This window comes from Pristiophorus japonicus, chromosome 17, assembly GCF_044704955.1.
Source record: "Pristiophorus japonicus isolate sPriJap1 chromosome 17, sPriJap1.hap1, whole genome shotgun sequence".
Taxonomy (NCBI): Eukaryota; Metazoa; Chordata; class Chondrichthyes; family Pristiophoridae; genus Pristiophorus; species Pristiophorus japonicus.
This window is the reverse complement of record NC_091993.1, coordinates 68,896,558-68,923,868: the sequence shown is the minus strand read 5'-3', so window position 1 is coordinate 68,923,868 and position 27,311 is coordinate 68,896,558. Positions and strand designations below refer to the sequence as shown.

The window sequence follows — 27,311 nt, the reverse complement described above, 5'->3', positions numbered from 1 at the left end:
GGAGGTGAATGAGAGGGGACCTTATTAGGGGTATCTGAGACACGAGAAAGGTTAATCCTGTTAAGCCACAAGTGCAGGACAAGGGGACATAGGTATAAACTGGGAAAGGACTGATGTCAGGAATTTTTATTAATTCATTCACGGGATGTGGACGTTGTTGGCAAGGCCAGTATTTATTGGCCATCCCTGATTGCCCTTGAGAAGGTGGAAGGAGTTGTTCACACAGGGTGATCAGTACTTCAGTGGTCTCTGGGTAGGGGAGTAGAGGCAAATATTGTGGACTACTTGAAGGGGCAGTTAGACAATATGATTGTGTGGTGGGGGCGGGAGGGGGGAAGGAGAAGAATCATGGGCTTATATGGAAGAGGCAGACAGATAAGCCCAATGTTGGTCTTGTTTGGTTATTAGCAGTGCACAACTACTGAAAATCCACCAATTTAAAATGTTACACTCCAGGCAACAATGGTGACTGAGGGGCGATTCCCTGGAGTTTTTAAATCAGCCGATTTTAAAGCAGGTGATGTCGCTGATAATGGGCTCTTCCTCTGCCAATGATGGTACGTGTAGATACTGATAGTGAGTCGTCATGTCTGTATATCAGTTTGCTGTGGGATGTTCTCAAACGACAAACTCAGTGGCTGTTATCACATTATTGTTCGTTGTGTCAACAGTGAAACCTTTTCCTTCGTACTGACTGGTGAGGACGGAAGCAGGAGGTTTGGATACTGCCGGAAGCTCTTGGTGAGTCCTTTGTCCCATTCACGTGATAGGTGAACGGTGTAAATGCGAACAACGTGGGGGATTTGTACAAAATATATACTGGCTGAATCAAGTAACGTCTGGTGTACCCAGGGCCCCATATGTAAAATTACACTATTAAATAGGTATTGGCCCAGAAATCCCGGTTTCGACTGGATTCTGGAAAAAAGAAGCGCACCTAGCTGAAGCTGCTGCGCCCACACGAGATCCCGGTCCGGAGGTTTCTCCTGACTGTGCATCGCAGTGCGTGCACATCTGGACGTGTGCAGGTTTGGAGCTGGAGTCACATGGCTCTGAGCAACCAATCAGGTATAGTATATTCTCATTCATAATAATAGGAGTTTGGTAAGTTCGAAACTCCTATTACTATGAATGAGAAACATCCAAACGCTACATAAAACAATTTTTTAAAAAAAAACACCTCACATAAATACACTATAGAAATTAAAGTTGATGGAAATGTTTTTGAAAAAAAAAATTTGCCGATTTAAAAAAAAAGTTTTAATTATGGTTTAAAATAAAATTACATGAGTGGGCAGGGTTTTTAACATAAACTTGTGTTAAATTTTATTTTGATATGTTTTTAAACTCTTACGCTGGTAAAAGTAGGCTATGCGCCTGCTTTGACCAGGCGCAAGAGTTTTGAGGACATTCGCAGGGCAAATAGCTCAATCTCTGCCGTGGGAATGTCCTCGCTCCAGAGATGCGGGAGGTCTGTCAAGCCAGAAACTTGACAGATCGGAAAAGCCGGTTTTCAGCGCACCAAAAACCGGCTTTTCTGAAACCTTCACGGGTCCATAGAAACTCCGTAAGGACATCGGGAGGCCGCGATTTCTGGGCCATTGTAAACACATGAGCCTGGTCACTTGCCATATTGGGTGAACCACGCCCTCTGTGGGGATAGTAGGCGGGGGGGGGGGTTGGCAGGGTGAACTGAACCACTCCGTATGTAGGGGGGATGGTGGACTTAGTGAGGAGAGAGTGGACTGAACCACTCACTGTGGGGAATGGTAGTCTGAACCACTATGTGTGTGTGTGTGTGTGAGGGGGGATGTTAGATTGCCACCTTATGGCACAGAGCTCTGTTCCAAACAGTACTTCTAATTATGATACTACCAAACATTTTTGGTTGAATCCTTTTAATCTTCTTTATTTCTTGTGTTGCCTTTAGCCGAATGGGAAAGGTAAAAGGCTGCCGGAGGTTTATTGTATTGTCAGTCGGCTAGGCTGCTTCAACCTCTTCTCAAAGGTAAGAGCGAATCTAAAACACCGCATCACCCCCCACAGGGGAATTGGGTACAGGCAGTGGTGCTCCTTCTGGAGATTGCCCAGATGGGGAATTTAGTGTGTCGTGAATTGCGCCCACATGACCTCCCCCATTACCAGCTCGTTCCTGCTGTAATACAGGATTTTTGACCCACAGCCAGCACAGAGGTGACCGGCAGCTCATGGGGCGGAATTTCCATTGGGATGCTCATTGTTTTTAGACGTGATGTTGCTTCATACCTGGTAACGGCAGTGGGAAACCAAACTGCTAATGGTTGTTACACAAAACTAAGGGCAAGACCTTAGACAGAAGTTACCACACGGAAACATGCCATTCGGCCCAACCAGTCTGTGTTGGTATTTGCCCTCTGTAAAGTCCTATCCCCTCAGTACAGATTCACACGAGGCATGTAGTGAAGTCAGGGTCACTCTGGACCTGCACCTTTACTTCACAGCTCGGGAATGCTGCACTTGACTGAGACCTATCCTTATATACCTGTCTCTTGCAAGTGCACCCCTGGTGGTAAGGTATGCTGGTGGTTACAGGTCATATCTTATTACAGTCATGTATAGCATGTTAGGATACAGTTATATATAATAATGTAAGATACATGACATCACCCTTCCCCAAGGTCTTCTTATCTTTATAGGTTCAGTATCTCAGGTGGTCTACGCTCTCGCGTGGAGCGTCTGAATTGTGATTCAGTTGTTTGCCTTGGTGTCTGTTTTTCTTTGGGTGTGGTTGCTGGTATCTCGCCTGGGCTGTCTGTTTTGATTGGTGTGATTGTTGTTGACTCGCCTCCCCAAGTTGTTCCCTCTGTCTGTCCACCAGGTGTGGTGCGAGTTCCACATTGTAGTCTGCCTCTGGTTCCGCAGTGTTATTGATAAATCTGCTTTTGACTTAGTCTACTTGCCTCCGGCAGGTTTTGCCATTGTCCATTTGTACGACCAGTAGTCTGTTTCCTTCCTTGCCCGTTACTGTCCCTGCAAGCCATTTGGGACCCCTGCTATGGTTTAGTACAAGCACTTTGTCCCCTATCTCATTCCATCTCCCCCTCGAATTTCTGTCATGGTACTCAGTCAGCTTACGGCGCTTTGCCTCAACGATTTCGTGCATGTCTGGGAGGATTAATGAGAGCCTTGTTTTTAAAGTCCTTTTCATCAACAGTTGCGCGGCGGGGATCCCAGTCAGTGAGTGCGGACGAGATTTGTAGGCCAGCAGCAGTCGCGACAGGCGACCCTGCAGTGTGGGACCTTGGATTTGAAGCATGCCTTGTTTAATGATTTGCACTGCTCTCTCCGCCTGGCCGTTGGAGGCCGGCTTGAACGGTGCCATCTTGACGTGATTTATGCCGTGGTCAATTATAAAGTCTTGGAATTCTGCGCTGGTGAAGCACGGACCATTGTCACAGACCAATATGTCAGGGATTCCGTGCGTTGCAAACATGGTTGCGAGGCTCTCCACAGCAGTGGAGGTTGTGCTCGAGTTTAAAATGGTGCATTCGATCCACTTTGAAAATGCATCTACAACTACGAGGAACATTTTGCCCATGAATGGGCCCGCATAGTCTACGTGCACCCGCGACCACGGTTTGGTAGGCCAGGGAGCCTCCCTGGGGGCATTGCTGAGTTGGGCACAAATGGTGCATCTTCGGACGCAGAGCTCCAAGTCCGCGTCAATACCAGGCCACCAGATGTGGGATCTGGCTTATAGCATTCATGAGAACGATCCCCGGGTGCTCGCGGTGGAGCTTCCGGACAAATGCCTCTCTGCCTTGCAGAGGCATGACTACTCGGCTGCCCCACATCAGGCAGTCTGCTTGTAGTGATAGCTCATGCATGCGCCTGTGAAAGTGTTTTAATTCCTCGGGGCAGGCATCGCGATCCTCTGCCCAGTCACCGGTTAGGACACATCTTTTTACTCACGATAACGTGGGGTCGTTGGCGGTCCAGGTTCTGATTTAGCGAGCCGTCATGGGCGAACCTGTGGACTCAAAGGCATTGATTGCCATGACTATCTCACAGTCCTGTTCGACAGACACTTCCGTGGTCGCCAGGGGTAGCCTGCTGAGTGCGTCGGCACAGTTGTCTGTGCCTGTTCTGCGCCTTATGGTATAGTCGTAGGACGCCAGCATGAGTGCCCACCGTTGAATTCGCGCCGAGGCATTGGCGTTTATTGCCTTGCTCTCGGATAGGAGGGACGTGAGGGGCTTGTGGTCGGTTTCCAATGCGAACTTGGCCCCAAAAATGTATTGGTGCATCTTTTTGACACCGTACACGCACGCGAGCGCCTCCTTCTCTAATATTCCGTAGCCGCACTCCGCCCGCGAAAGTGACCTGGAGGCATAAGCTATATGGGTTGTAATTTGCCCGCACTATTGACATGTTGCAAAACGCACCCAACCCTATACGCTGACGCATCGCATGTGAGAACTAGCTTTTTACCTGGGTCAAAGAAAGTCAAAACACTGTTGGAACACAGAAGGTTGCGTGCCTTATTGAAGGCGCGTTCCTGGGTGTCCCCCCAAAACCAATCGCACCCCTTCCTGAGTAGCACATGGAGAGGCTCCAGCAACGTGCTTAAGTTCTGCATAAAGTTCCCAAAGTAATTGAGTAGCCCGAGAAAGGCGCGCAGTTCTGAGACATTCCGGGGCCTGGATGCCAAGCGAATTGCTTCTATTTTGGACTCTGTTGGGCGGATTCCATCAGCGGCAATCCTTCTGCCCAAAAATTCAACCTTTGGTGCGAGAAACAGGCATTTGGATTTCTTGACTCGTAGGCCTACCCGATCCAACCGCTTTAGTACTTCCTCCAAATTACGGAGATGTGAGTCGGTTTCCCTGCCCATGATAAGTATGTCGTCTTGAAATACAACCGTCCCCGGGATGGACTTGAGCAGACTCTCCATGTTGCGCTGGAATATGGCAGCTGCCGACCTGATGCCGAATGGGCATCGATTGTACATGAAAGGGCCTCGATGTGTGTTGATGGTGGTGAGTAGCTTGGATTCCTCGGTCAATTCTTGCGTCATATACGCAGATGTGAGGTCTAATTTTGAGAAAAATTTACCTCCAGCCAATGTGGCAAATAAGTCCTCCGCTCTGGGCAGCGGGTACTGGTCCTGTGAGGAGACTCTGTTTATGGTAGATTTGTAGTCCCCACAGATTCGTACGGATCCATCAGGCTTCATGACTGGGACGATGGGACTTGCCCAGTCGCTAAATTCCACAGGTGATATAATGCCTTCCCGCAGAAGCCTGTCTAGATTCGTGTTGAATCTTTTCCCTCATCACATAGGGTACAGCTCTGGCCTTGTGATGGACCGGTCTAGCATCCTGTGTGATGTAGATTTTGACTTTGGCCCCTTTGAACGTGCCCACACCTGGCTGAAAGAGATGTTCAAATCGCTTTATAACTGTTGAGCAAGAGGTCCGTTCCTCTAATGACATGGCATGGCATGGACATCATCCCATTTCCAGTTTAGTTTTGCCAGCCAGCTTCTCCCCAGCAGTGCTGGGGGGGGTTTCCGGGGACAATCCACAGGGGAAGTCGGTTCACTGTCCCTTTGTACGTGACAGAGAGCATGGCGCTGCCGAGGACTGGTACGATTTCTTTGGTATAGGTCCTTAGTTTGGTGTTGACCCTTGTGAGTTTTGGTCTGTCTCTTTTATGTGGCCACAGTTGTTCAAATTGCTGAGCGCCCATGAGAGATTGACTCGCTCCCATATCCAGCTCCATGTTGACAGATATCCCGTTGAGTAGGACCCTCATCATTATAGGAGGCGTCCTGTTGTAGGAGCAGCGGCCATTGATCGTGTTGACTCGCTGTACATCGGTGTCCCGGGTACTGTCCCCACCATCTTCTCGTCCGCTTTCCGACCCATCCGATTCGTATACCAGCCGAGCTGTAGTTTTTTTGCACATGCGGGCCAAATGCCCTGTATATTCACAATTTCTGCAAACAGCCTGCTGAAATCGACATCCCCTTGACGAGTGCCCACCCCCACACCTCCAGCACAGACCTGTTCCATTGTTCAAAGTGTTCCCAAAGAATGAGCTGCGTCTGGCTGACCTCTCTTGAGCTTCTCTCAGTTTGTAGTTGATTGCTTGCATTGTGGGTTGATGAGGTGTGAACGGCCGTTCCTGTGGCCCTTGATGGCTTCTGCCTGCTGTCGAGAGCCTGTTCTCCCAATTTTGTCTGTGTGTGGGGGTAGCAGCTTGTTTAGTGCTGTGAACTTCTTGTTCCGATATTTCGTCAGTTGTCGTACCTGCATTGTAAATCAACCTCGTTTCTTCTTCTCCTACCAAGAATGTCTGTGCAACCAGTGCTGCTGCCTCTAAGGTCTGGTTCTTGGTCTCTATGTGCTTTCGGAATAGGCCTGCGTGGCCTATTCCTTCAATGAAAAAGTCTCTCAGCATTTCTCTCCTCAGTTCATCGGCGAACTCACATAAACTAGCCAACCTCCGAAGTTCCGCCACGAAGTCGGGTATGCTCTGGCCCACACAGCGTCTGTAGTTGTAAAACCTGTGTCTGGCCATGTGTCGGCTGCTCGCTGGCTTCAGGTGGTCTCTTACCAGTGTGCTCAATTCTTCAAATGATTTGCTTGCTGGTTTCTCAGGTGCCAACAGATCCTTCATTAAAGCATATGTTTTCGAGCCACAGCTGGTCAAGAGATGGGCTCTTCTCTTGTCTGCCTTATCGTCGCCTAACCAATCTTTGGTTACAAAGCTTTGCTGGAGCCTTTCTATAAAGTCCTCCCAATTGTCTCCAGCATTGTACTTTTCATCATCTGATCCGTTGTTCGCCATTCTGTGGATTCTGTAATCCCGTAACCCGTTGCCACTGTAAAATCCTGTCCCCTCAGTACAGATTCACACGAGGCATGTAGTGAAGTCAAGGTCACTCTGGACCTGCACCTTTATTTCATAGCTCTGGAATGCTGCACTTGCCTGAGACCTGTGCTTATACACCTGTCTCTTGCAAGTGCACCCCTGGTGGTAAGGTATGCTGGTGGTTACAGGTCATATCTTATTACAGTCATGTATAGCATGTTAGGATACAGTTATATATAATAATGTAAGATACATGACACCCTCGACACGAGCAAATAATTCTAATCATATTTACCCGCCCTGTTCCGATATCCCTTTATCTACTGTAATCTTGAATGTTGATGTAGTGTCTGCCTCAATCACGAACCCTGGGAGTGAAGTCCACAGCCTCATAACTCCTTGTGAAGAGGTTTCTCCTGAACTCTGATCTAAATCAATTACATTTAAGCATGTGTCTATGGCTCCACATTCTTGACCACTCAACTGCAGGAAACGTGTCTGCTTCTATCTCCCCTGTCCCATCTTTCCATTAATTTAAACACTGCTATTATATTGCTCTTTGTCTCCATATGTTTGCTCCCTGCTTTAGGGTTAAATTAAGTCGATTTACCATTTTTCAACCCACTCCAAGCCTCTGGTGTCGAGATGCGTGGAAAACTAATTACATCTGGTGGCTGCTCTGTGTGTGTGTGCGGGGCGTGTGTGTTGGGGGGGGGAAGCAAGACCAAGTCTTTAAATAACTTCATCTCCACTTCCTGATCACAGCCCCGCTCGCTTGGGAGAAAATCTCAGCAGTTCCATCGAGGTCCCGGAAGTATTGCCCTGACGCACAATCCGCCAGATAAAAGACCACGACTAATTCCTGGCCAAACAAAACTCGGAAGTGCTAAAGTAGGAAGCATGCAGGAAACAGCCATGAGGCTGGGTGTTACTTCAGCCTGTTGTTTCTGGCCTGAGTCTGGTATATTTTAAGGAGTTTCCGAGTGTTTCCTTTGCAGCTTCTCTTGTGTCTGGGGAGAGGGGCCAGAGTGATGACCAGTCAGCAGTGTAATTTCGTTTAACTGATCGCACAAGTGATTGAGCTGAAAATCAATTTGAGCTATTGGGTCCAAAGATTGGCCCTCATTCAGCAGCAGCTGCAAGTATCCTTGCACCAGAATATAAAAAACTGATCCCAGCCCCATTTGCAGGCTGCTTTAAATTAGCACTTGAAACGATGCAGGTGATCAGTAGAAGTGAATGACCGGTCAATGCAAGGGTGCTGCTCAGACCGAGACCAGTGCTGAATATGGAGTGATTCACTGACCACTCACGTCAGGATTTATCTTCTATTTTCTCGGTTGCTGTCCAGTGACATCCGCTCATTCAGCGCACATAGTGGATTGATTTAATGGCCAGCGTCCCGATAGAAACACGACTTCAAGATTAGCCACTCTGCCAGAACATGTCCTGTTTTTCCAACCTTGATACCTGCCTCCTCATCACCCATTATTGTCCCTGTAACCCATCGTGCTGTAGCACCCAAGGGTTGCGCTGTTAGAATTGGGTGTTTCGATATGGGAAGTGTAGGATTGCTCTTGTTCGAAGATGGGCCGAATGGCTGCCTTCGTCTATGCTGATGATGTGATCTTCTCTACAGTACTGCACCATTGCCACCACCACCCCCCCCCCCCCCCCCGCCCCATATTAAAACAGCGTGTCTTCGTATGTACATACTTGGGGATATTCTCATCACTGGTCATCATCACGTGTGTTTCTTTCTGTGTACATGCCCCAGATTCTGGATGAAGTGGAAAAAAGAAGGGAGATTTCGCCGGCCCTTGTCTATCCATTCATGCGCAGCGTCATGGAGGCTCCATTCCCAGCGCCAGGCCGAGTGATCACAGTGAAGAACTTCCTCCCGGGGTCAGGAAATGAGGTAATAATCTGAGCATTTACTCAGATACAGTCAGATGTGTATTAAAGACTCAACACAGGTAGAGATGGGCACAGGCTGCCTATGGGAGCGGGGGTGGGGCTGTGGGTAGAAGAGGTGGGCCGGGCGGTGACTGCGCGAGTAGGGCGGTGGGTGACTGCGCGAGTAGGGCGGTGGGTGACTGCGCGGGTAGGCCGGGCGGTGGGTGACTGCGCGGGTAGGCCGGGCGGTGGGTGACTGCGCGGGTAGGCCGGGCGGTGGGTGACTGCGCGGGTAGGGCGGGCGGTGACTGCGCGGGTAGGCCGGGCGGTGGGTGACTGCGCGGGTAGGGCGGGCGGTGACTGCGCGGGTAGGGCGGGCGGTGGGTGACTGAGCGGGTAGGGCGGGCGGTGGGTGACTGAGCGGGTAGGGTGGGCGGTGACTGAGCGGGTAGGGTGGGCGGTGACTGTCCTGGTAGGGTGGGCGATGGGTGACTGAGCGGGTAGGGCCGGGCGGTGACTGAGCGGGTAGGGCCGGGCGGTGACTGAGCGGGTAGGGCCGGGCGGTGACTGAGCGGGTAGGGCCGGGCGGTGACTGAGCGGGTAGGGCCGGGCGGTGACTGAGCGGGTAGAGCCGGGCGGTGACTGAGCGGGTAGGGTGGGCGGTGACTGAGTGGGTAGGGTGGGCGGTGACTGCCCAGGTAGGATGGGTGGTGACTGAGCGGGTAGGGTGGGCGGTGACTACCCGGGAAATTCTTAAGAATGTCTGTATCATCACCATTCCCAAACTAAGTTTAAATACACTGGAGCGATGCTCATTGATATGTTTAATTACAATTTTGGGTGGAAAATGGCTGTTTTTACTTCACATCCAAGTTCTGTGATGCCTTGTTTGTTTCTCTCTCACTCAGGGCTCTGTCACTGTCTTTTATTTTGTAATTTTCTTCTGATGCAGTTCAGGAGTGGCACCTCTGCGCTCTCGTCCTGATCACATTGAGTTACCTGGGTGCCGGCATATAGAGCGGGTACCCTCTTTTCCCATCTTGTGTCGGCACTGAGCATTCTCGGGCACAGGTACATAGTGAAGCTCCCTCTCCTCTGCCCCAACTATTGTCTCAGCGTGGCAATTTTTCACCTGCCTGACCAGCCATCCTGTGACCTCTGAGTCAGATCGCCCATTTGTTGCAGAAATGTAGATGGAATTGCCCGTTAGACCCTGAATTGAAATTGTCTCAAATCCATTTCCCTTGAGTTCTTCCCAGTAGGGAAAGAGTTGCCATTTTCTCCCATGTTTCCTTCTGCTAGATCCCAGAGGAAAAGGGACCCATAGTACCATCTTGAACAATGCTCCTTTCCACATGTACTTCTTTGTAATTGCTGCAAGGCTTCAGTGACTCAAGTTAACTGAACATGTTCCAACATTGTAGGAGTAGGCCATTCAGTCCCTCAATCAAGCCTGTTCTACCATTCAATTAGATCATGGCTAATCTGTATCCTACAAATCCCCTGAGAGGACAGACGCACCAACATTAGCGTCCTCGATCAGGCCAACATCCTCAGCATTGAAGCACTGACCACACTTGATCAGCTCCGCTGGGCAGGCCACATCGTTCGCGTGCCAAACACGAGACTCCCAAAGCAAGCGCTCCTTCACGGCAAACGGGCCAAAGGTGGGCAGAGGAAACGTTACAGGAACGCCCTGAAAGCCTCAAAAGTGCAACATCCCCACTGACACCTGGGAGTCCCTGGCAAAAGACCGCCCTAAGTGGAGGAAGTGCATCCGGGAGGGTGCTGAGCACCTCGAGTCTCATCACGAGAGCATGCAGAAGTCAAGCGCAGGCAGTGGAAGGAGCATGTGGCAAACCTGTCCCACTCACCCTTTCCCACAACAACTATTTGTCCTGCCTGTTCTCGTATTGGACTGTTCTACCACCTAAGGACTCATTAAGAGTAGAAACAAGCCTTCCTTGATTCCGAGGGATTGCCTATGATGATGGCTAATCTGTATCTCAGCTCCATTTTCCCACCTTTGCTCCATACCTATTAATATTTGTGCTGGTAGAATTGCTAACGTCGTTTTTTGAAGGTCGCAGGACAAGTCGATAAGGCTAGATTCTGGGGTTTATAAATAGAGGCAAAAGAGTAAGGAAGTTCTGCTAAACCTTTATAAATCATTGGTTAGGCTTCAGCTGGAAACACTTTAGGAAGGATGTCGAGGCCATGGAGAGGGTGCAGAGGAGCTTTACTAGAATGGTATCAGGGATGAGGAACTAAAGTTACGTGGACAGACTGGAGAAGCTGGGATTGTTCTCCTTAGAGCAGAGAAGATTAAGGGGAGATTTATTAAAGTTGTTCAAAATTATGAGGGGTTGTGATAGAGTAAATAAGGAGAAACTGTTTCTGCTGATGGGTGGGTCAGCAATCAGAGGACCCAAAATTAAGATAATTGGCAAAAGAACCAGGAGAGAGATAAGATTCTTTTACGCAGCGAGTTGTGATCTAGAATGCACTGCCTGAAAGGGTGGTGGAAGCAGATTCAGTAGTAACTTTCAAAAGGGAACTGGATATATAGTTGAAAAGGAAAAATTTACAGGGCTATGGGGAAAGAGCAGGGGAGTGGTACTAATTGGGTTGCTCTTTCAAAGAGCTGGCACAGGCACGATGGGCCAAATGCTCGCCTTTGGACATTAGGATTCTATCGCACATAGTTAAAACAGTGAAGCCGGGATTATGGAAAAACTAAAATGCTCCTTTTATATGAAGAGAGCTGTAACTAAGATGTTGGGATCTGCTAGCCAGCTCCATCTTGAAAGAGTGGAGTTGACTATAGCGGCACATTGTTGTGACCCATCCACTTCACTGCCTTCCCAGCCAGTGTCTCCTCCAGGGGTACATATGATGTACTCTCTGTCACCGTGACAACACAAGAGGGACTTAAGAGCAGCTCTATGAAGAGTGTGTAATCACAGGCAGTAACAGACTTTTAAAATTAAAATAATTTAAATACTTTTCAGAAGAGATCACGTTTTGTTATATTAACATTTCTCAAACTCAACCGATCCCTCATCCTAAATGACGGCTTCTAATTTTAATCTGCAACGGGAGACCATCTATCTGTAGAGACCACCTGGAATCAGGCCTATGGCAAGTCTCGCTGTCTAATTGCACTTTGAGGAAGATTATTAATGGGCTGGCTGTCTCTCAGAGACCTGCTCGTGCTGATCTGGGACTCATGTGCCTCTCATGACTGTCATCTCCGTGGAAACAGCTGTAATGAGCGCACACTGTTTACTGGAAAGAGTTAGATTTCAGGAATTTTCTCGGATTTTTTTGTTCCAATGAAACTGCCCAAGCCCACCGAGGAAGTTATTTTCACATCTGTGGCGATTTTATGGGGAAGATGAGCAGCATCTCCCACACACAAATCTCTGCTTAAAGTGGCTGGCCTGATGGCTCCGTGAACTCTCTTGTTTCTTGTCCTGTCCTGGGCTGAAGGCAGACACTCCTGCAGCAAGCCCCATCTAATTGCAAACAACCTCTATTAGAACAATATGGTACTACTACTAGTTATTGTTGCTGGTTGCCAGTATCAGTTACCTCTACCAGTTACTGTTGCTGGTTACCGCTGTCAGTTACCAGTACTATTTATTCATGGTGGTTACCATTGTCAGTTATTTCTACTAGTTATAGTTGCTGGTTACCATTCAATTACCACCACTAGTTAACACAGCCAGTTACTCCAGTGCAGTACTGAGGCAGTGCTCCACTGTCGGAGGTACTGTCTTTCAAATTAGACGTTTAACCAAGTGGACGTAAAAGATCTCGTGGCACTATTTTGAAGAAGAGCAAGGGAGTTCTCCCCAGTATCCTGACCAATATTTATCCCTCAATCAACATCACTAAAATCGATTATCTGGTCATTGTCACATTGCTGTTTGTGAGAACTTGCTGTGCGCAAATTTGCTGCTGCGTTTCTACATTACAACAGTGACTTCACTTCAAAAGTACTTCACTGGCTGTAAAGCGCTTTGGGACGTCCTGAGGTTATGAAAGGCATTCTATAAATGCAAGTCTCTCTTTAGAGTGTCTTTGAAGTGTTGTACGCCTCGAGCAATGTGTTCATGTCTAGTGACTGAGGTACAAGTGAACAGCCGAGTCCTGGGAACTACGCTGAGAAAGGGCCACGAGGCTGCTGCTCAGTATCAAAGAACGCTGAAAAAATTGGACTCTTCATTTGGGGAGGGCTAACAAGGCAAGGGACTATACAATAAATGATACAACACAGATGTGTAGAGGAGCAAAGGGACCTTGGAGTGCATGTCCACAGATCCCTGAAGGTAGCAGGACAGGTAGGTAAGATGGTTAAGAAGGCACGCGTAATACTTGCCTTTATTAGCCAAGGCATAGAATACAAGAGCAGGGAGGTTATGCTTGAACTGAAAAAAATGCTAGTTGAGTACTGTGGGCAGTTCTGGTCACCACATTACAGGAAAGATGTGATTGCACGAGAAAGGGTGCAGAGGAGATTTACGAGAATGGAAAACTTTAGCTATGAGGAAAGATTGAATAGGCTGGGGTTTTATTTTGGAACAGAGGAGGCTGAGGGGAGATCTTATTGAGGTGTATAAAATTATGAGGGGCCTAGATAGAGTGGATCGGAAGGACCTCTTTCCCTTAGCAGAGGGGTCAACAACCAGGGTGCATAGATTTAAAGTAATTGGTAGGAGGTTTAGAGAAGACTTGAGGGGAATTTTTTCACCCAGTGGGTGGTGGGGGTCTGGAACTCTCACTGCGTGAAAGGGTGGTAGAGGCAGAAACCCTCATCCCATTTTAAAAAGTACTTCGATGTGCATTTAAAGTGCCGTAACCTACAGGGCTATGGACCAAGAGCTGGAAATTGGGATTAGGCTGGATAGCTCTTTGTCAACCAGCGCGGACACGATGGGCCAAAATGGCCTCCTTCCGTGCTGTAGATTTCTATGATTCTGTGATTCAGCCTTGAAAGGAGGCATGCAAGAGGGACGTATAGAGATCTATGATAGTCTGTGGAATAGGAAAAGTTAATCCTGAATAACTAATTCAAGATAAATCACAACTGCAGGACCAGGAGGCATTGGTGCAACTGGGAAAAGGCAAGTGCAAGATTCATGTCAAGAAGCACTTCTTCACACAGACCTGAAATATGGTCCTCTGGGGTAGGGTAGTGAGGCAAAGACTCTGAACTCGGCCAATTGACAGTCATGATTTCAATGTAAGGATGAGCTTGATCGGCCAAATCGTCTGTCCTTCCCGCTCTCCCCACCCCCCTCACTTGTAATTATCGTTGCGACCACTGCTGGTTACCATTACTAATGATTGCTACTGCTTGTTATTGCTAGTTCCTGCTGCCGGTTAAGCTGTATTGAATTGCCACACATTGACATCAGGCTGCTCTCCCTCAGGTGATTGAACTCTGCAGGCCCGCAGATTCGAGACTGGAACATGTCGACTTCGAATGTCTCTTCGGCTGCTTGAACGTCCGGCATGTGATCCACGTGTTTGCCTCTCTCCTCCTGGAACGCAGAGTGATCTTCATTGCAGACAAGCTCAGGTAAGGAGATTAAATCAGGGCTGTGCACCTCTCGTGATGGGAATAACAGCCTCATAAACTAGGGGCCATAAATATAAGATAGTCACTAATAAATCCAGTAGAGAATTCAGGAGAAACTTCTTTACCTGACGAGCGGTGAGAATGTGGAACTCGCTACCACAGGGAGGCAAAAAGCATAGATTCATTTAATGGGGAAACGAGATAAACACACGAAGAAAGGAATAGAAGTATGTGCTGATGGGTTGAGATGAAGAGTGGGAGGAGGCTCATGTGGAGTATAAACACTGGCATAGACCCATTGGGCTGAATGGCTTATTTCTGTGCTGTGAATCCTATAAGTTGGGCCTGTGTGCACACTGTTGGCATCATCCGCCACCAGTGCCACATTGGAACATGGAGTAATAACCTTGTGCTGCTGCCTTGCTGAGACTCCAACTGTTTACTTGTTGAATTTAAATGTTGTTCATTGCTTTTATTTCTCTCCCATCACTCGTGCATCCGTGACCGATCTTGACCTCGACACCAGGCCCGCCTGGGCTAACCATCTCAACGAATGAGTTTTGAACAAAGTTTAAATTTGCCTGCAGAGTTGCTCATTTTCTGATCTTACCTCTAAGCCTTCCTGTGATTCAATTAACACAACATTCTGCATTCATATCCCCACCATTGTGATTGAATTCATCCTCTGACTTACTGTGAGCAGTGGTGCCACAACACGTCCACATGTCTGGGAATGTATCTGCAATATTTTGATGGTCTTGTGATTAGCATGTGCCGTCACACCCTTCCTGTAACCTCCTTCCTGTCCCATTTTCCTTGCCATGTTTCTCTGTCACTCTGAATCACAGTCATGTTTATTGTAATTATCCCCCAGTTCAATGAGGGGTGGATTTACTCTGTCTTCCTCTTGTTTTCCAGCACGCTCTCTAAATGTGGGCATGCAGCTGTGGCCATGCTGTACCCATTTACCTGGCAGCACACCTACATCCCCGTGCTTCCGGCTGTCATGATCGATATCGCTTGTTCTCCCACTCCCTTTCTTATCGGAATTCTTTCAAACTCGGTGCCTCTGCTGAATGACCTGCCCATCGAGGAGGTGAGACTTTTGCAAACCATCGTGAGGTGCCTGTTCAGATGTAGCAATCTAAAGTGCCAATCTCCAAAGATAAAGTTTGTGTGAGTTCAATAATTAGGTGTTCAAATAATTAGGTCCAGAGAGTGCCTCTGAGGGCATGTTTGTGTGCAGTCAGTCTGAGACTGTGTCTCCGAGGGCAGTGGAGGGATGTTCTCCTTTTGCTGATCATCAGCCAGTCAGATCAAAAGATCCTCTGTACATCTGAAAAGTCTGGGGTACCGAGGCTGCATTGACCAGTAACATCCAGCTGTGTATTTGGTTTGGATTTGATGTCATTCCGGAACTGGTTTTCCTCAGACCCTCCCAGTGTGGAGGACAAATTCATGGAATGTCTACAAGATGGTTTTCTAGATCAGTATGTTGAGCAACCAACTAGAGAACAGGCTATTTTAGATCTAGTATTGTGCAAAGAGAAAGGGTTAATTAATAACCTTGTCGTAAAGGGGCCCTCAATATGAGAGTAAACTAGCGAGAGACATAAAAACAGAATGTAAAAGCTTCTATAGGTATGTAAAAAGGGAAAGATTAGCAAAAGTAAATGTGGGTCCCCTACAGGCTGAGACAGGAGAAATTATAATGGAGAATAAGGAAATGGCAGAGAAATTAAACAAATACTTTGTGTGTGTCTTCACGGAAGAAGACATGAAAAACCTCCCAGAAATAATGGTGTACCAAGGGTCTAGCGAGAATGAGGAACTGAACGAGATTAGTATTAGTAAAAAGAATAGTACCAGAGAAATTATTGGGACGGAAAACCGATAACTCCCCTGGATCTGATGGCCTACATCCTAGGGGTTTGAAAGAGGCGGCTATAGAGATAGTGGATGCATTGGTTGTCATCTTCCAAAATTACATAGATTCTAGAACGGTTCCTGCAGATTGGAAGGTAGCTAATGTAGCCCCGCTATTTAAGAAAGGAGGGAGAGAAAACGGGGAACTACAGACCAATTAGCCTGACATCAATAGTAGGGAAAATGCTAGAATCTATTAAGGACGTTGTAACAGGGCACTTAGAAAATAATAATAGGATTGGGCAGAGTCAAAACGGATTTATGAAAGGGAAATCATGTTTGACAAATCTGTTCGAGTTTTTTCCTGTTGTTACAAGCAGAATAGCTAAGGGGGGACCAGTGGATGTGGTGTATTTGGATTTTCAGAAGGCATTCGATAAGGTGCCATACAAGAGGTTATTAAACAAAATTAAGGCTCCTGGGCTTGGGGGTGATATACTAGCATGGATTGAGGATTGGTTAATTGACAGAAAACAGAGTTGGAATAAATGGGTAATTTTCGGGTTGGCAGGCTGTAACTAGTGGGGTGCCGCAAGGATCGGTGCTTATGTCCCAGCTATTCACAATCTATATCAATGATTTGGATGAGGGGACTAAATGTAATATAATAACTTTTATTTATATAGCACCTTTAACGTAGTAAAACGTCCCAAGGCGCTTCACGGCAGTGTTACAAGACAAAACAGATAAATTTGACACCGAGAAATTATGGTAGATGACCAAAAGCTTGGTTAAAAAGGTAAGTTTTAAGGAGCGTCTTAAAGGAGGGAAGAGAAGTGGAGAGATTTAGGGAGGGAGTTCCAGACCTTAGGGCCCAGGCAGTTGAAGGCAAGGCCACCGATGGATGAGCAGTTATAATGAGGGATGTTGAAGAGGCCAGAATTTGAGGAGCGCAGACATCTTGTAGGGTTGTAAGGCTGAAAAAGATTAGAGACAGGAAGGGGCAAGACCATGGAGTGATTTGTAAGGATGAGAATTTTGAAATCGAGGCGGTGTTTAACCGGGAACCAATGTAGATCAGAAAGCACAAGGGTGACGGGTGATCGTGACTTGGTGCGAGTTAGGACACGGGCTGCAGAGTTTTGGATGACCTCAGATTTACATAGTGTAGAATGTGGAAGGCCAGCCAGGAGTGAGTTGGAGTAGTCAAGTCTGGAGGTAACAAAGGCATGGAGGGGTGTTTCAGCAGCAGAAGAGCGTAGGCGGGCAATGTTACGGAAGTGGAAAACGGTGGTTTTAGTTATGCCGCGGATATGTGGCTGGAAAGCCATTTCAGGGTCAAATAAGACACCTAGGTTGTGAACAGTCTTGTTCACCCTCAGATTGATGCTAGGGAGAGGGATGCAGAAGTGGTTAGGGAACGCAGTTTGTGGCAGGGACCAAAAATAATGGCTTCGGTCTTCACAATATTTAATTGGAGAAAATTTCTGCTCATCCAGTACTGGATGTCGGACAAACAATCTGACAAATTGGATACCAAACAGTGGTCAAGAGAAGTGGTGGAGAGGTAGAGCTGGATGTCGTCGGCGTACATGTGGAAACTGACTCCGTGTTTTCGGATGATATCGCCAAAGGGCAGCATATAGATGATAAATAAGAGGGGGCCAAGGACAGATCCTTGGGGGACACCAGAGGTAATGATGCGGGAATGGGAAGAGAAGCCATTGCAGGAGATTGTCTGGCTACGATTAGATAGATAAGAATGGAACCAGGCAAGTACAGTCCCACCCAGCTGGACGATGGTTGAGAGGCATTGGAGGAGGATAGAGTGATCAAAGGTTGCAGACAGGTCCAGCAGCGATAGTTTACCTTTGTCACAATCAAAGGATGTCATTTGTGACTGATGAGAGCCATTTTGGTACTGTGGCAGGGGCGAAAACCAGATTGAAGGGATTCAAACATTGAATTCATGGAAAGATGGATTTGGGAGGCGACAACACTTTCAAATACTTTGGACAGGAAAGGGAGGTTGGAGATGGGGCAATAGTTAGCAAGCACAGTGGGGTCAAGAGTTGGTTTTTTTGAGGAGAGGGGTGATGATAGCAAATTTGAAGGAGAGGGGAACAGTACATGAGGAGAGAGAACTGTTAACAATGTCACCTAACATGGGAACAAAAAAAGGAAATTGGGCGGTCAGCAGTTTAGTGGGAATAGGGTCAAGGGATTAGGAAGTGAGTCTCATGGACAGGATGAGTGCGCAGAGGTCAAGAGGGGAGATCAAAGAGAAACTAGAAAAAGATGTGAATTTAGGGCTAGGGCAGGTGGGAGCGTCAGATGAAGTTTGGTCCTGTGGGCTAGGGGAAGGAAGGGAAGTCGCAGAGGCAGCTGATCGGATGGTCTCAATGTTTGAGGCAAAGAAGTCCAAGAACTCCTCAAACTTGTTGGAGATGAGTGTAGTGGAGAAAGGGGTTTAAGGAGACTGTTAGCAGTAGAGAATAGTAGCTGGGGGTTATTTTTGCAATACAGAATGATCGTGGAATAGTGAGCAGTTTTTGTAGACAAGTGTAGGAACCGATGTTTTATGTGTTCGAGCCAGATCTGGCGGTGATTGGCTAAACCAGTTGTCCACCACATCCGTTCAAGTGTGCATCCTTTTGACTTGAGGGAGCGAAGATGAAGGGCTGTACCAGGGGGAATGGTCAGCGTAGGGGAGAGTAATTTTTTTAATAGGGACTAGGGCATCAAAGGTGGTGGTGAGGGTGCGGTTGAGCAGATTGGTGGCTGCAGAAATGTCATCATTAAAAGAGGGCCAACGGTTAGACAGTTTTGAGTTGATAAGTGCAGTTTTGAGAGAGTTTAAAGAGAGTTTTTTTCAGGGGCAGATGCAAAATGAAGTAGTTTTGGATTGGGGAAGGGGGATGTGGGTTGAGAGCGATACAAGGATATATCCAAGTTTGCTGATGATACAAAGCTAAGTGGGAATGTAAGTTGTGAGGAGGATGCAAAGAGTCTTCAAGGATATAGACAGGCTAAGTGAGTGGGCAAGAACATGGCAAATGGAATATAATGTGGAGAAATGTGAAGTTATCCACTTTGATAGTAAAGATAGAAAAGTAGTATTTTTTAAATGGTGAGAGATTGAGAAATGTTGGTGTTCAGAGGGACCTGGTGTCCTTGTACATGAATCACTGAAAGTTAACATGCAGGTACTGCAAGCAATTAAGAAAGCAACTGGTATGTTGGCCTTTATTACAAGAGGATTTGAGTATAAGAGTAAAGACATCTTACTGCAATTATATAGAGCCCTGGTGAGACCACACCTGGAGTATTGTGTACAGATTTGGTCTCTTTACCTAAGGAAGGATATACTTGCCATTGAGGGAGTTCAACAAAGGTTCACCAGACTGATTCCTGGGATGGGGGGAATTGTCCTATGAGGAGAGATTGAGTAGACTAGGCCTGTATTCTCTAGAGGTTAGGTGATCTCATTGAAACATACAAAATTCTTACAGGGCGTGACAGGGTAGATGCAGGGAGGATGTTTCCCCTGGCTGGGGGTCAAAGTCTCAGAATAAGGGGTCCACCATTTAGGACTGAGATGAGGAGAAACTTCTTCATTCAGAGGATGGTGAATCTTTGGAATTCTCTACCCCAGATGGCTGTGGATATTCAGTCTTTGAGTATATTCAAGACAGAGATTGATGAGATTTTTGGATATTAAGGGAATCCAGGGATATGGGGATAGTGCAGGAAAGTGGAGTTGAGGTAGAAGATCAGCCATGATCTTATTCAATGGCAGAGCAGGCTCGAGGAGTTGGATGGCCTGCTCCTGCTCTTAATTCTTATGTAATTTTCTAACATTTTGCCTCATTGTCAAGTTCTCAATGTGCAATGAGCTCAGTAAATCCCTTGTTGCCACTATTGTTTGTTAGAGACAATAATTCTAGTATCAGCTGTGGCTCAGTGGGGAGCGCACTCGCCTCTGAGTCAGAAGGTTGAGGGTTCGAGCCCCACTCCAGAGACTTGAGCATGTAGTCCATGTTGACACTCCAGTGCAGTACTAAGGGAATGCGGCACTGTCAGAGGTGCCGTCTTTCGGATGAGACATTAAAACGAGGCTCCGTTTGCCCTCTTGGCGATGTAAAAGATCCCCTGGCATTATTGCGAAGACGAGCAGGATAGTTCTCCCCGGTGTCCTGGCCAATATTTACATCACTAAAAAAACAAAATATCTGGTCATTATTACATTGCTGTTTGTGGGAACTTGCTGTGTGCAAATTGGCTGTCGTGTTTAAACTAATATGGCAGGGGAATGGGAACCAATGCAGGGAGACAGAGGGAAACAAAAAGGAGGCAAAAGCAAAAGACAGAAAGGAGATGAGGAAAAGTGGAGGGCAGAGAAACCCAAGGCAAAGAACAAAAAGGGCCACTGTACAGCAAAATTCTAAAAGGACAAAGGGTGTTAAAAAAACAAGTCTGAAAGCTTTGTGTCTTGATGCAAGGAGTATCCGCAATAAGATGGATGAATTAACTGTGCAAATAGATGTTAACAAATATGATGTGATTGGGATTACGGAGACGTGGCTCCAGGATGATCAGGGCTGGGAACTCAACATCCAGGAGTATTCGACATTTAGGAAAGATAGAATAAAAGGAAAAGGAGGTGGGGTAGCATTGCTGGTTAAGGAGCAAATTAAGGCAATAGTTCGGAAGGACATTAGCTTGGATGATGTGGAATCTATATGGGTAGAGTTGCAGAATACCAAAGGGCAAAAAACGTTAGTGGGAGTTGTGTACAGACCTCCAAACAGTAGTAGTGATGTTGGGGAGGGTATCAAACATGAAATTAGGGGTACGTGCAATAAAGGTGCAGCAGTTATAATGGGTGACTTTAATATGCACATAGATTGGGTTAACCAAACTGGAAGCAATACGGTGGAGGAGGATTTCCTGGAGTGCATAAGGGATGGTTTTTTAGACCAATATGTCGAGGAACCAACTAGGAGGGAGGCCATCTTAGACTGGGTGTTGTGTAATGAGAGAGGATTAATTAGCAATTTCGTTGTACGAGGCCCCTTGGGGAAGAGTGACCATAATATGGTGGAATTCTGCATTAGGATGGAGAATGAAACAGTTAATTCAGAGACCATGGTCCAGAACTTAAAGAAGGATAACTTTGAAGATATGAGGCGTGAATTGGCTAGGATAGATTGGCGAATGATACTGAAGGGGTTGACTGTGGATGGGCAATGGCAGACATTTAGAGACCGCATGGATGAACTACAACAATTGTACATTCCTGTCTGGCGTAAAAATAAAAAAGGGAAGGTGGCTCAACCGTGGCTATCAAGGGAAATCAGTGATAGCATTAAAGCCAAGGAAGTGGCATACAAATTGGCCAGAAATAGCAGCGAACCCGGGGACTGGGAGAAATTTAGAACTCAGCAGAGGAGGACAAAGGGTTTGATTAGGGCAGGGAAAATGGAGTACGAGAAGAAGCTTGCAGGGAACATTAAGACGGATTGCAAAAGTTTGTATAGATATGTAAAGAGAAAAAGGTTAGTAAAGACAAACGTAGGTCCCCTGCAGTCCGAATCAGGGGAAGTTATAACGGGGAACAAAGAAATGGCGGACCAATTGAACAAGTACTTTGGTTCGGTATTCACTGAGGAGGACACAAACAACCTTCCGGATATAAAAGGGGTCGGAGGGTCTAGTAAGGAGGAGGAACTGAGGGAAATCCTTATTAGTCGGGAAATTGTGTTGGGGAAATTGATGGGATTGAAGGCCGATAAATCCCCAGGGCCTGATGGACTGCATCCCAGAGTACTTAAGGAGGTGGCCTTGGAAATAGTGGATTCATTGACAGTCATTTTCCAACATTCCATTGACTCTGGATCAGTTCCTATGGAGTGGAGGGTAGCCAATGTAACCCCACTTTTTAAAAAAGGAGGGAGAGAGAAAACAGGGAATTATAGACCGGTCAGCCTGACATCGGTAGTGGGTAAAATGATGGAATCAATTATTAAGGATGTCATAGCAGTGCATTTGGAAAGAGGTAATATGATAGGTCCAAGTCAGCATGGATTTGTGAAAGGGAAATCATGCTTGACAAATCTTCTGGAATCTTTTGAGGATGTTTCCAGTAGAGTGGACAAGGGAGAACCAGTTGATGTGGTATATTTGGACTTTCAGAAGGCTTTCGACAAGGTCCCACACAAGAGATTAATGTGCAAAGTTAAAGCACATGGGATTGGGGGTAGTGTGCTGACATGGATTGAGAACTGGTTGTCAGACAGGAAGCAAAGAGTAGGAGTAAATGGGGATTTTTCAGAATGGCAGGCAGTGACTAGTGGGGTACCGCAAGGTTCTGTGCTGGGGCCCCAGCTGTTTACACTGTATATTAATGATTTAGACGAGGGGATTAAATGTAGTATCTCCAAATTTGCGGATGACACTAAGTTGGGTGGCAGTGTGAGCTGCGAGGAGGATGCTATGAGGCTGAAGAGCGACTTGGATAGGTTAGGTGAGTGGGCAAATGCATGGCAGATGAAGTTTAATGTGGATAAATGTGAGGTTATCCACTTTGATGGTAAAAACAGAGAGACAGACTATTATCTGAATGGTGACAGATTAGGAAAAGGGGAAGTGCAAAGAGACCTGGGTGTCATGGTACATCAGTCATTGAAGGTTGGCATGCAGGTACAGCAGGCGGTTAAGAAAGCAAATGGCATGTTGGCCTTCATAGCGAGGGGATTTGAGTACAGGGGCAGGGAGGTGTTGCTACAATTGTACAGGGCCTTGGTGAGGCCACACCTGGAGTATTGTGTACAGTTTTGGTCTCCTAACCTGAGGAAAGACATTCTTGCTATTGAGGGAGTGCAGCGAAGGTTCACCAGACTGATTCCCGGGATGGCGGGACTGACCTATCAAGAAAGACTGGATCAACTGGGCTTGTATTCACTGGAGTTCAGAAGAGTGAGAGGGGACCTCATAGAAACGTTTAAAATTCTGACGGGGTTAGACAGGTTAGATGCAGGAAGAATGTTCCCAATGTTGGGGAAGTCCAGAACCAGGGGACACAGTCTAAGGATAAGGGGGAAGCCATTTAGGACCAAGATGAGGAGGAATTTCTTCACCCAGAGAGTGGTGAACCTGTGGAATTCTCTACCACAGAAAGTTGTTGAGGCCAATTCACTAAATATATTCAAAAAGGAGTTAGATGAAGTCCTTACTACTAGGGGAATCAAGGGGTATGGTGAGAAAGCAGGAATGGGGTACTGAAGTTGCATGTTCAGCCATGAACTCATTGAATGGCGGTGCAGGCTAGAAGGGCCAAATGGCCTACTCCTGCACCTATTTTCTATGTTTCTATGTTTCTATGTGTTTCCTAACATGACCCAAAATGAAAAAAAGGAAATGTGGTAAGAAAAAGCCAAGGTGGCTGACTGGGTATGTACAAAGGCACATAAGATGTAAACCAAAATGTTTCTATAAATTAAAGAAATTTAACACAAATAAATAGGGTTGAATACAAAGAACAACTAAAGAAAACGAAGGCTGCTATTAGATCAGCAAAAAGGCTAATGGAGAAAAGAATTGTAGACAACTGTGGTAGTATTGGGAAGAGCTTTTCTAGTTCTGTGAAGAATCCAAGAACTATCAAAGACTATATTAGGCCACTGAAGGCCCAAGGACAGGTTACAAATGACTCACTGAGTATGGCGGAAATATTAACTGAGTACTTTGCATCAGTATTCACCCTTGAAGATGATGCTCAAATATTAGAATTTAATAATGCTAGTTTTATCAGTAACATTAACATAGATAAGCATATTGTTTTAGAAAGAATTAAGAACTTAAAAATAGAGCAGCCGGGCCAGATGATATCCAACCAAGGGTCCTCCAAGAGATGGGACATGTGCTGTGCGAGCCCCTGGCCTGTATGTTTAATAGCTGACTGCACTCTGGAATTGGAAGGAGGCTAATGTAGTCCCCATTTTTAAAAAAGGTGACCAGGCAACTATAGGACCATCAGTTTAACATCAGTAATGGGTAAGATGCTTGAAAGAATCATAAGGGATGCAATATATGAATACTTGGATAGGGACGGACATATTAGCGACACCCAACATCATAAACTTCATAAAAAAAATAGGTCACGTCTCTCAAACCTAATTGTATTTTTTGAAGAAGTTACAAAGTTGGTGGATGAGGGAAGCCCAGTAGCCATAGATTTCCAAAAAGCTTTTGACAAGGTACTGCACAAGAAGCTTCTGTAAGATCGGAGCCTCAGGTATTAGTGGAAATATATTGAGCTGGATACAGAACTGGCTGGCAGGACGCAGGCAAAGAGTAGTTATAGATGGATTTGGATCTGTTTGGAGACCGGTCACCAGTGGTGTCCCGCAGGGATCAGTGTTGGGACCATTGCTTTTTACTATTTTTATTAATGATCTGGATTCAGGGGTTGGCAGCACAATTTGCAAATTTGCAGATGATTCCAAGATCTGCGCGAGTGCTAGAACTGCAGAAGAGGCTCGTCTGATTCAGGCAGATCTTAATGTGTTGGGAGACTGGGCTCAAGACTGGAAAATGATGCATAACTTCGATAAGTGCAGTGTTATGCATGTGGGCAAATGCTCAACATTCATGCACCCTCCAGGGAAAGGCATTAAAGACGGTGGAGATAGAAAGATTTTGGCATTCTAGTGCATACATCCTTAAAGGTACACAAGCAGTGCCGTTCAGCGATAGCTAGAGCAAATAGGGTGTTGGGGTGTATCCATAGGACAATCGCGTATAATACGAGGCATACTGTTTTGTCCTTGTACAAGACCTTAGTCAGGCCGCACTTGGAATACTGTGTCCAGTTTTGGTCTCCTCACATGATGGGTGATATTGAGGTTCTGGAAAGGGTGCAGAAGAGGGCCTATAGACTAATTCCAAATCTAAAGTATCTTAGTTATCAAGATAGGTTAAAAGAGTTGGGGCTCTTTACCTTAGAGCAGCGTAGACTTAGGGGGATATAATTGAGGTTTATAAGATAATGAAGGGAATAGACAGTGTTCGAGCTAATTGTTTATTTCAATTAAATAGGCTAGGCAGGACCAGGGGAACAAATTTAAATTGTATAAGGCTACATCTAGGTTAGATGTCAGGAGGTGGTTCTTTTCTGGAACAAGCTGCCGCTTCATGTGGTGGATGCAGACTTGCTGAATTCCTTCAAGCAAAAGCTGGATTTGTTCTTGGCTGTTTTGGAGATTAACTCTTACAGAAGGTAGGTACTGCAGGAAATTTAATGGCCAGAGTGATCTCCTGGACTAGTTTCAATCGCCTAGATGTGTCGGAGAGGAATTTCCCAGATTTTTTTCTCCAAAATTGGCCTGGGTTTTTAACTCTTTTTTTTTGCCCCTCCCAGGAGATCACATCTCTAAAATGCTGCGCTCAATTCCCAGGAGAAAAATAATCCGTGTATTAAAGAAAATTGTGTGCTTTAAAAAATGTTCTTTGAACACGATCACTTATTAGTTTTTTTTTGTGGGTTGGAGTGTATATATTGTGATACACAAGGTAGCAATTGCAATAGTGTAGGACAGGCTTGATAGACCAGATGGTCTTTACCTGTCCGTCATTGTTCGTATGTTAGTATTACAACAGTGACTACACTTCACAGCGTACTTTATTGGCTGTAAAGCCCTTTGGAATGTCCTGAGATGGTGAAAGGCGTTATAGAAATGCAAGTTATTTTATTTTGCCATCTCATGAAGCTGAGTCTGACCCACGGTCCCTTGTAACGAGGGCTCGGCAGTTTAATACACTGCCCAGTGTGGTACTGAGGCGTGCCAGGTTTGAGTGAGCTGTGTGCCAGTGTAAAGTGGGATAGTCCTGGAACAATGTAACTCACTGACTGCCTATTGTTCCATCTGTTTTACAGGTGTTGGTGGTCGACCTGTGTGCAGACAGGTTCTTGCGTCAGGTGAGTACAGTGTTGCCTACGTGTGTGAAAACTGGGCTGAGTCTGGAGGGCTCCCCGGGAACATGTCAGACTGGCATAGCTCCCCCGCTTTATTAATATCTGTATACTTCATCGTCGCTGGGTCAAAATCCTGGAACTCTCTACCTAACAGCACTGTGGGAGTACCTTCATCACACGGACTGCAGCGGTTCAAGAAGGTAGCTTACCACCACCTTCTCGAGGGCAATTAGGGATGGGCAGTAAATGCCGGCCATGCCAGTGACACCCACATCCCGAGAAGAAATAAATTTTTTAAAAGAGCCACATCTCCCTTTATTTAGAATGTTTTTGTTTGGGGCTCCGCACTACGTTGTATTAACATTAGTGACACAGCTGCCTTGTTGGAAGTGATGTGTTGTGCAGTGCAGAGCTGTTGATGTGCTGCCTCCCTCCCTCCCTTCCCACTTTACCACAGAAGGGAACACGCATTCCTGGTCAAATAGACTCCAGACAGTGGGCACCAGGCCCAAGGCACTCGAGTCGTTTCATTGGCTCAGTCTGAGAGTGGGGGAGGGCATGCTGGTCCCTCTCTTGCAATCGCAGAGCCTCTGGTAGGAGTTGGGAGGGCGGCTGGGGGTGGGGGAAATCTGACTTCCGTCCCTGATCTAGTACCGCATGGCGACTTTACCTTCCTGGTACTGATAGCAAAAGAAACACTGAGGATGTTGTAAATAAACGTTTTAAATTTTTCCTTAAATCCGCTGCATCATTTTAATTCAAGACTGTGTATGGCCGGTCTGAATACATTGCCCCCATTACAAACTCTCTCTCTGCCACTGAACTGTGCTATTTAAAAATGGGAAGGGCACCCGCACAGCTGAGTCCAAAACCTGGCATTGGTCCCCACACCACCCCCCAACACACACACATCCATATGTGTACACACCCATCCACATATATGCACGTGTACACGCATTCACACAGAAACATGTACTTTCGCGTGCACATACATGTACTAGTGCATTCAGGTGTACAGGAACTCACATATACACACATACAAGCACGTGCACTCACACATACCTATGTGCACATACCCTCAAACACTCTTCTTCAGAGGCTCATTGGATATTGAGCAGGAGCTTAGGC

At 46.5% G+C, this 27,311-nt stretch overlaps 1 protein-coding gene across 11 annotated transcripts in view; it reads left to right on the top strand.

Moving 5' to 3' along the window:
* LOC139227778 (DENN domain-containing protein 2C-like) overlaps positions 1-27,311 on the top strand; it is a 216,265-nt gene that overhangs the window by 163,333 nt on the left and 25,621 nt on the right. For all 11 annotated transcript variants that reach the window (XM_070858815.1, XM_070858811.1, XM_070858814.1 and 8 more), the window contains 6 exons: positions 672-741; positions 1,931-2,008; positions 8,636-8,776; positions 14,193-14,341; positions 15,260-15,437; positions 26,145-26,186. In XM_070858815.1, coding sequence (XP_070714916.1) covers positions 672-741; positions 1,931-2,008; positions 8,636-8,776; positions 14,193-14,341; positions 15,260-15,437; positions 26,145-26,186 — 658 coding nt within the window. The remainder of the gene's footprint in view (positions 1-671; positions 742-1,930; positions 2,009-8,635; positions 8,777-14,192; positions 14,342-15,259; positions 15,438-26,144; positions 26,187-27,311) is intronic.